Source organism: Hippocampus zosterae, chromosome 2 (assembly GCF_025434085.1).
Source record: "Hippocampus zosterae strain Florida chromosome 2, ASM2543408v3, whole genome shotgun sequence".
Taxonomy (NCBI): Eukaryota; Metazoa; Chordata; class Actinopteri; order Syngnathiformes; family Syngnathidae; genus Hippocampus; species Hippocampus zosterae.
In genome coordinates, this window is record NC_067452.1 from 32987857 (window position 1) to 32998001 (window position 10145).

At 42.2% G+C, this 10145-nt stretch overlaps 1 protein-coding gene across 1 annotated transcript; it reads left to right on the forward strand.

The window, feature by feature from the left end:
- Positions 1-1968: 1968 nt before the first annotated feature.
- LOC127596815 (PPARGC1 and ESRR induced regulator, muscle 1) lies at positions 1969-8586 on the forward strand. Its single transcript, XM_052059728.1, has 4 exons — positions 1969-2485; positions 3438-6355; positions 8000-8116; positions 8392-8586. The coding sequence occupies exons 2-4, from the start codon at positions 3463-3465 to the stop codon at positions 8505-8507; spliced, it is 3126 nt and encodes a 1041-aa protein (XP_051915688.1). The 5' UTR covers positions 1969-2485; positions 3438-3462; the 3' UTR covers positions 8508-8586.
- The last annotated feature ends 1559 nt before the right edge of the window (positions 8587-10145 follow it).

Consider the following 10145-nt stretch of genomic DNA (forward strand, 5'->3'; position numbering starts at 1 on the left):
CATGCACATAATTTTTCTGTTGTACAGTCATTTATTTAAACTGTATCTAATTACCGTACATGTTAAATGAGTTCAAGTATCTTATTCATCCACATAACGCTATAAACTGTGTAGTATTTGTACATAACTAACAGTATGTATTTGTTCTCTGGAGATCACCCCAAAAAAAGGATGCTTGCATGGATGAAAACATTGGTGAATGTCTGTTTACCGGTCACTGTTTAATAAAAGCCGAATTTCTGCACCTGACGTGGGAGACAATTAGGGGCGCATATTCTGGGACATTATAGCTTGAGCAGACTGCAATCTTAAATCCAAGAAATGGCTCACAAGAACCTAATCCTGTTGATGGAGACAGAAGCCCACCCGCGTTAAAACGGCCGACTGCCCCAGGTGCTGTGGCCACACAAGCCTGTGCTTGTCTCCCTTTTCTACAATTGGAGAATCGAGCGGCCCCTCTTGGGCACTGAGCCCAGTGTGGCTTGCCTAATTAGCAGCTCTGTTTTCTCATAACTCTCTATGGTCATGGCAATTAGGTGAAATAAAGGTTGTTGTTGCGGCCCATGAAAGTGTTCGGTAGTGTGACACTTGATAGAAAAAAACAGATGGCAAAATAAATGATTCACCTTGACATCAGACATCAGAATGGACTATAGTACTGTATATGTGGTTGACTTTTCATGTAATATTTGAACAAAGCAAGCAAACAAAAACAATATTTAATAAATCCCCCTTTTGATGTATCATTTATTTATAATCATGACTTAAAATCACCAATCAGCACAGATAATGAAAAAAGCTGAGGATACATTTATAATCACTGCAAATTGACCATCAAATTCAGTGCAGATTATTACGAAGTTTGATGATGACTGACCCAAGGCAACAATGTTGAATCAACACATACTGCTGCAATTAAGGCGCATTAGGCACCAACTAAGTACAGTTTAGCAGTTAATGAGATCAGAACAAGGATAGGTTATCTCTGTATCTTTTAGTGTGTGTGACAATATGACAGTAAGGATGGGCTCCGTAGTCACATTGTTCTCACTGATAGCTGTAAACAAAGGCTCAGCCACCCCCATTGAGAAACAGACCTAGCTAATGGTACATTTCACAAGAGACTAGAAACCAAAATCTTGCTTTTAGCGTGCCAGATGGGATTTAGCTGACAACTATCTAGTCATGCCCCCTCGGTGAAGAAAAGTTGAGACAACTTGAAAATAATTTGTAATGATTGAAAATGTTCATATTAGGGACAGTCAGAAAGTAGAAACCACCGTGACTTTGTTCCCCATCACCCTAGTATTCCTAGCAAGAAATACAGAGTGGTAATCAAATATGAAAAACGTTATTCAATTGAAAAAATGTATTTTTGCTTAATTAAATACAGAAAATCACTGCCACTGCCTCACAAGAGAGAGGGCAAACACGGAAGGCACCTTTCAGTGGATGGAGTATTCTCATTTTTTAAAAAGTGATGATTTGAACCTATAACAAGCGATGAACTCCTGACTTCTAATTACATTTGTACGCTTATGTTATATTATTAATTATCATTTTATGTTGGAGCATCATATTATTTCATGTTAGGCATACCAAAATTATATTTTGTTGTTTAATAATTGATTAGACATTTTTTATGTTGATTGTTTCTGATTGGCTGTTAAAGTAAGAGAAGCAGGAAGTGATTTTAGTGACGAGAATTGTGTTCTCGGACGTGTTGCGGTGCAGACGCCTTTCCCCCCCTTTTATTAAACTGCATTGAAGCAGTCCATCTCTCCTTTTTCATTCGTAAAAAAGAGCCATCCACTGAAAAACGGAACCCCTCAATTTACACATGGATCATTCACACTGCAGCCACAAAAGCCATAGTTGAAATAGAACGCCTGAAGTTAGACTTCCAATTTTTAAGTGAAAATTGTGCCTGCCTGGGTGCAAATCACATGTTAAACTTTTTGCTCAACCCCTCGACACTCACCCCAGCCTCACCTCGACTCCCACTTCCACTCTCAACACGCGAGTGGTTAGGATCCAGCCTTGCTCCGTTATGTCACACCCGTGAGCTGTCAAGTGACTGACAACACAGCAACCATGACTCATCGTGGAGTGACGTGACTGGGAAGACGCCACTTGTAGGTTCCTGCAGATTGTTTGTGATAATACTGTAACACTATTAAGATTGTGGGATAAACGCAACGTCAGAAACATCACAGCACAAATTCTGAACAACAACTAAAGCAGCTTCCAAGATTGGTGTTTTTTTCCAAGTTGCGAAATGTTACTTGAAATAGACTCTTGCTCTGTTGGAGACGCGGGCTCGACGTGCATTACGTGATCAGAAGCATTGCTCTATATTTATCAAATCATGAGGCTTGTAGTGACGCCTGTAAAAAGGACGCCCACCTCAAGAAATGCAACATGGTGCCGTACAAACTGCAGACCTACGGACCTTCAGAACCTCCGAGCGATCCAAGCGAGTATGGTAGGAAGCATGCGCACTTGACGCGAAATACTAATTGATAAACTGTACTTTATTTACTTGAGCTTTATCTTATCAGGTTAGTCCATATGACAAAACAATAATTTCATTGGCTCTCTTTATTTTTGTGGATGCATCGCTCTCCATATTGCGTTATTTGAACATATTTTGCTATATGAGTGTAAAAGACCATATTCGCTCTCTCTCTAACACGCGGTACAGAAATGGATCGATGGATACTGCATAAATGTGTTTTCCCTGCCATCAACGTAGATACATAATTCCACAGGATGTCCATAAAGTCTGAGTGCATGGTGTAAAAAAAAACCCCACATAATTCTTAAAACAATTACATTAAATTGTAATGCTGAGTTTAAAAGTTATTTTTATTAATTTCAAGGCCGAATCTGATGCACTTGATGGTAGAGATTTTCATTGTTGTTGATTTCAGCACATTGACTGGGCATGCGTTCTCTCATGTGGCTTGAATCTGTCGTCTTTTTTTGTTTAATTTATAAGTCAAGACAACTGTATTTATAGAGCACTTTCCAACAGCCATCGCTGCATACAAAGTGCTGTACATGGAGCAATTTAACATATAAAATAAACGGTAAAACAAATCGGTAATAAAGACGGTAGAAAGGACCAAACAGTAAAGCCAAGAATATATCATTATAATGATTTAGCATAGTACAGAAAAAGTATTCAAGGAGAGAAAGGTCTGATGAATGAGAATTTGCTATGTACACAGACTTTATAATAATAGTAATAATACATTTTATTTATAAGCGCCTTTCAAGACACCCAAGGACACTTTACAATAACAAAAAAAATTTTTTTTTACTTTTACAACTTCTAAAAATCATGGTTCAAATGCCACTGTTAACTGTCAGTTTACTGTCTTTAATGTCTGTCAGCATTGATGTTTACATTGACTTTTTTCATTTCTTTTTAGCTTGCATCGAGTCTCCCACGTTTAAATGGAGGACTTGGAGTTCAGTGTGGAGATCTGCGAACGTGATTGGCAACACTTTTTTGAAATGTGCGAGGAGTGTGACTTGCATCCTCCCTCGCTGGCGACAGCAGACGACTCTGGGCTGAGCGATTGTGATCACACAAAGTCCACGCTAGCAGAAAGTGCCCAGGAAGTCTATCTGACCAGACGCTACTCCCTGGACGCCATATCCAACTGCAAGGACTTGGTCATGGAGACCCAACTTGGTGAACAAGCCGCCGGTGAAATGGAGAGCATCCTGTCGGGCAGCGAGGAAGATATTCACCTGCAGTCGGTGAATATGTTCTTTGAAAGGATGACGAACCAGGCAAACGTTGGAAAAAGCAAAGAGTCAAAACGGGAGGACGGACTGTGCAGCAATGGGATGGAACCCGGCTCAAAGCAGTCTGTCGGAGATGAAACAATATTTGTCAATGAGAACGACCTTGACAAAATGAACACCTTTAAAAAAGTCAGGCCTTCTTCTTATACTTTACATGGCCTCCCAGCCTGCAGCGCACAGCTCAAGAACGACGGGTCAACTCATACCGAGTCATTTATCGGCATCCAGACTCAGACTAAAACAAATGATACTAATCCTCACAAACCTGATGACTCATTCAACCTTCATAAGTCACAACAAGGCACAGTCAGCACAAAAGAAGCCAGTGGCCCACCATCATCATTGGCAATGGCCACCATGAAAAGGAAGAGGAGGAAAAAGAGATGCCACGGCATCGAGTCAACCCAGAGTAGACATCAGAGGAGCAATGATGAGGAGCAGAGTTTATCTCGATTTTATCGCAATATAAAGCTGTTGTATTCAAACGAGCCGCAAAAGACTGACGCGTTAGTCGCAACCATGGTCCCGTGTGGAGGTACATGTGAAAGGAGGTTCCGTTGTAGAGATAGCGAACACAATGACGAATTAACGCGTCTCCAGTGCTTTCATCATCCAGATTGTGAAGATCAATTCAATCTAGAAGATAGAAGACTACAAGTCCAGGCAACCAGTGAGGGTGCAGACTGGGATGATGGGGATGTTATGGATGGTGGCCAAGGTGACACCCTATCTGCTGCTAAGTCCGTCCAGGCTGCAGAGGCTTTACATTCTGGCAGAGACAAGGGGACGGGATGTCAAAGACAGGCTGAGACCCAGCAACAGTTGGAGATGGAAGCTGACAATTTAGACCAAAATAGCCATGAATTTCTGTTCACATCTGATGCGCAGAACTCGACCTTTCCCAACACAGAACTCCAGAAGTGCAAAATCACTGTGTCTTCAGTAGACGAGACGGTAAGCGAAGTGACCTGCGCTCAATTAACGGCCAACTTCACGGAATTATTAGCTCATAAAAAGCACCTATCTGAAAGACCTTCCAGTTTAGCTCTTACGGAAACAGAATATCATGTGGATAATCATAAATGCGATGATGAAGACCGTGAGATTAGCTCTTTTGTTGGTCCATTTTCGGATAACAAAAAGAGAGAAACAAATCCGGAGTTGCCCTCGTTTGAAGACACAGGGCCAGCGCTGTCTCTATCCAATGTAAATATTGCTGGTTCTTGTTCATGTCCCAGTCCAGATCCGGATCCAGTTAATAGATGTGGCTCAATCATGCTCACGCATCAGGAAGAACCTCACGGCACAGGACAAACAAAGGATTTCAAGGCTGAAGACGACGATGTCATCTCAACATCACGTGAGCCTGAATACGTGCCAGATTCAAAAGATCCGGTTTTTGTCATGTCTTCTTTTTGGAGCGAGATGGAGAAACTGACAATTAATGACATCATGGGTCTAAGGAAAACGAATAAGGAGACGGATGAGAGCAATCCCAGTCTTTCCTCTCAGTCGGTCGAGTCCAAGACGCTGCCTGCTGGTGAGGACACCAATGGCGATTTTGACGCCGTTCCTTCAAATCCCGATTCCACTTCTTCAAAGCGTGTACTGTTGTGGGAGAAGGAACCTGTTGATATCATTACTGAGAAAGCGGAGGAGGCACCTTTCAGCGGCTCTCCGAGACACGGAAATCCTCCACAGGGCCTCCGAAGGATATCGAAAAACACAAGCGTGCACAATCTGAGAGCTTTGGATTCTCTGGAACCATGCAGCAAAGCAAAGACAGCACACATTTTACAAACATTAGAAGAATTAGAGGTGAAAGAAGTCAAGAAACACAGTTTAGATTCGACGCACTGCAAGAGTTTCTCTCTTCATGACGTATTTCAGTTCCTCCTTGGTGGAAAACAACAAATCCACAGCCAGTCAGCGAAAGATGATATCGTCAACTTCAACACGGATGGAAAATCAGTCCCTGAAACCTACGATCATTTCTTTGCAGAGTTCGGTATCGAAAATTTTTTCTACCCTTTCATTACAGAAGAGAAGCACACAAAGGCGCGTTCAGTCACCTCTGGACAGACAAAGATGCACTTGGCAGAAGCCTATGACTATTTCTTTGCATGCTCTTCTTCAGACGATTCTGCAGGGGAAGAAGAAGAAGAGGAAGAGGAAAGCGGCAGTCCGGTGAGGGTGGTAAGCAGGCTTAGCCAAAACTCAAAAAACACTCAAACTTTTACGGACGATTATGAGAATTTCTTTTGTGACAGTGACACGCGAGAGAATTTCTTTTGGACGGCAACATTTTCCTTCAGGAATTTTCATCTCAGTAGAGGTGCAGTCTGGAACAAGAGGTCAACCCCGTCATCACTCGGGCATGCGGGGCGGAATGTGCAAAATGCTGCGACTCTCCGTGATTTAGGACATACGGGCTTTACTCATCTGCTCAGCCAACAAAGGGAAAACAGGATCACCAGATCAATTTTGACGCAACTATTCGGATATGAAGACATGCAAAGAGCTCTTCCAAACCCAAGTAAGCTCATAAAAAAACTTTACTTGCATTTAGCAATAGCAGGAGGAATGACTCCCTTGCAATTTACCTGACTTGTTGATTTATGTGGGTGTTCCTGATAGACCCAATACTGTTCAGTATTGCCTCTTAATGCAAAAAAGTAGGTTCCGACTCAGTGGTAAAATCAAAGCACATGCTAATGTTGACTCGTTCTGTTTGCGGCGCTTTAGCTCTAAACGTTTTAATGTCATCCAACGGCCTTCACTTTATCGCATCTGGCCTTCTTTGCTTTTTATCAGTCTCCTCTTGAACAAAATTTGTTTCCTCACAGTATGCAACACCACAAGCTGTGGAATAAATACAAGACAGTCTTGTTTCTGCCCTGTACGGTTATCATGGGGACACAGCTTGTCTTGCTCAGTTTTCGAAAGTTTCAAATGAGTAATTCGTATGTTTGATGCTTTCGGGGACAGTGGTTATTACAGCGGACAGCTTAATCATGTTATCAGGTTAAAGGTTTCAAAAATGGTTTAAAGAATATGTTTTCAAAAGTGAGTTAGTTAGCACATCTGCCTCACGTTTGTGAGGTTCCAGGCTTGAATGTTGAATCCAGGCCCTCTTGTGTGGAGTTTGCATTTTTTTCCCCCATGCTCGCATGGAATCTCTTCTTTTGCCACATTCCAAAAACATGCACGTTAGCTAAATTGAAGACTCTATATTGCCCATAAGCGTCAAGTGAGAATGGTTGTTTGTCCATAAGTGCCCAGCAATTGACTGGCGACAAGGCCAAGGTGTACTTCTCGCCAGATGTCAGATGGGATAAAATCCTGCCATGTTTTGGTTTGTGACCAACAGGTGGCACTGTGGGGCATTTCCCTGCAGCTGCACACCTGTTGGTTGTTAGGTAATTAGTGGCTATAAAAGGACTCCCGGCCAACGAGTTATTGTTTGTTGCTCTACGCTGCTGTCATGTTTAGGTCATGTTTCTGTTATTGATAGTTTTGAGCTTCAGTCATAGTTTTTGTTTGATACTTTGGACTTTGTTTAGGATTTAGTTTACTGTGTTTTATCAATCTTCTTCTTCAAATACACCCTGCTCCTCCCTCTTGCCTGCTTTTTGGGGTCCATCACCACCTCGTGATAAATCCAACTCATATGTGACCTGAATAGCGACACAACTTTTTAAAAAATGACGGAGGTTAAACAGTTTGCAACCTTTCTGATGGGAGGCCTAGATTACCTAGAACTGACGCACATAAACATACAGATTTAAAATACCCAGAAAATCAAAATGTTGGAAAGATTCACAACAGAAAACATTGACCAATTACACGACTAATGCCAGTGGCGCGCGCGTGCTAACTTGACTTGACGTAAACAGTGTCCTGTGTCAGCAGAAGAGATCAACTTTGTTCGTTAATTTGAACAAGTGAGGAGGGAGTCCTACCGTATATCCCACTGTGGCTAGGGAGGATCGGATTGCAGTTATTTCTGCAGAACATGTTGGAGATGTATGGATTTAACCGGGTCATCGTGTGACATGACTGGAAGCGCGAACGTATTGGCGAGTTCTACTGCTCAGCTGTTGTTGTACGTTCACCAAAGATGGTGTCCATGTCTGTTCAGCAGGATCCACCGTAAAAATCTTTCCCTTTTTGTTTACAGGGACGGATGTTTCCCTGCTCCGTCTCAGACAATCGGATATGTGTCTGGTCTGTATTGCATTCGCTTCCTGGGTGTTGAAGACGGCAAATCCCCAAGTTGGAGACATGTGGAAGGCCGGTATGTATGTTAGCACGTAAGATTGGCGTCAAGCACAGAGACTGATTCTGAAGAAATGAATTTACAGTTTGAGATTTGTCTTATTTAATTTTTTAGTTCATTTTTTAAAGAAATAGCACGATTTGTTACTTTGTATGCTATATGATGCGTTTCTACTTAGATTAAATCAACCTGGAAAAAAAAAGAACACGACCCAAGACTGCGGGGTTATTTCAGTACAGGCAGAATGATTTCAGTTGTGCACTGCATCACTCGTTACTTTTTTCTTCAAACAGTTCTGCTGGCAAACCTAAGTGCTCTGTCAGCCATTCGGTACCTGCGGAAGGACGTCAAGGTGGAGATGGCAGCCGGACAGAAGAAACAGCATCTGACCACACTCAGTGGTACTTGAGTTATCTAAATGATTCAGCACTGAGCTCAAGTTCCTGTAATTAATTCCTTTTGAATTTGTACCAAAACCTCAAACTCTCCTTTGTTGCTGTATGACTGGGTTTCCACAACTACACCCAGGAGAAATACTCGATTTTGTGGAGAAGTAAGCGAGTCAAAGTAGCAGACAAACACTATGCCTTTGAAGCTTACTTTCACCGTATCACACTGACACAAAGAAATAATACAAAAGTTGATGGAAGCTAACTGGCTCAGAGTAAAAGTGAATATCCACTCCTGATGAAGATTGAGAAGACGAGAATATCAAGGAACAAACCTGTTCCTGTAGAGTGGGCTGGTTCTATATTCACTATTTCAATTATTCAACAGCACATCATTCGCTTAGATTTGCCACCGCTGATAGCAGTTACGTCTCATGTTAGTAGATAGTTCCTGAATCAAAATACAGAAATGAACAACAACGTACCATTCATTCATTCATTCATCTTCCGAGCCGCTTGATCCTCATTAGGGTCGCGGGGGGTGCTGGAGCCTATCCCAGCTGTCTTCGGGCAGTAGGCAGGGGACACCCTGAATCGGTTGCCAGCCTATCGCAGGGCACACAGAAACGAACAACCATTCACACTCACACTCACACCTAGGGACAATTTAGAGTGTTCAACCAGCCTGCCACGCATGTTTTTGGAATGTGGGAGGAAACCGGAGCACCCGGAGAAAACCCACGCAGGCCCGGGGAGAACATGCAAACTGCACACAGGAAGGCCGGAGCTGGAATCAAACCCCGTACCTCTGCACTGTGAAGCCGACGTGCTAACCATTGGACTACCAGGCAGCCCACAACAACGTACCATTATAGCTAATTACAAGCAGGCTACATAATTTATCTTGTATCATACAAGTGTATGGTATTTACAGCGCCTAGATTTACAAAATAGTCCACTGGATGGATATATCCAGTTCCATGACCATGATATCAAGTTCATTATGTGTGTTAATTAAACATATATTGTATATATGCTTTGTTTAGTTTTTGTTACTCTGACTTTTGTAAACATACCTGAGAAAAATGCCGTTTTATACTATTCAAGCACTAGAGGGAAGCATTTGATCACGAGTCAAGCAGAAAAAAAGTTGGGTGCGCTTCCGAGAACAGTGCCGTAATTTACAATGTTTGCAAAAGATTTAGTGTCACGTTGCGAGCGAAGCGGAAAGGAACACGCTTCGTTTGCAACAAAATTGAAAAATAGGATTCCCGAAACAGTAGACACCAACAAGAACTCCGTACGAAAATATTAATTAACAAAAACCGAACCGCAGAAAATAGACAACAGAAAACGCTGGTCAAAACGTATACCACAAAAACATGAACAACCCCAACAAAAAGCGCTCGCACAAAAGGCAAGGAAGAAAATAAACTCGAATACTATTACACACGAAAATAAGACGACACCAAAAGAGCCGACGAATATAACTAGCGCACAAAGACTAAGACGAGAGCGAAAATACCGATACACGGGCATAAGCAGTGGCACGGCAAGCAATTCTCTGGCAAGGAAGAGCTAGAAAGACAGTCCTAATAAAGCAGGGGTGTCTATTGTCTAAAGTCGGTCCTCAAGGGCCGCTGTCCTGGCTGTTTTCC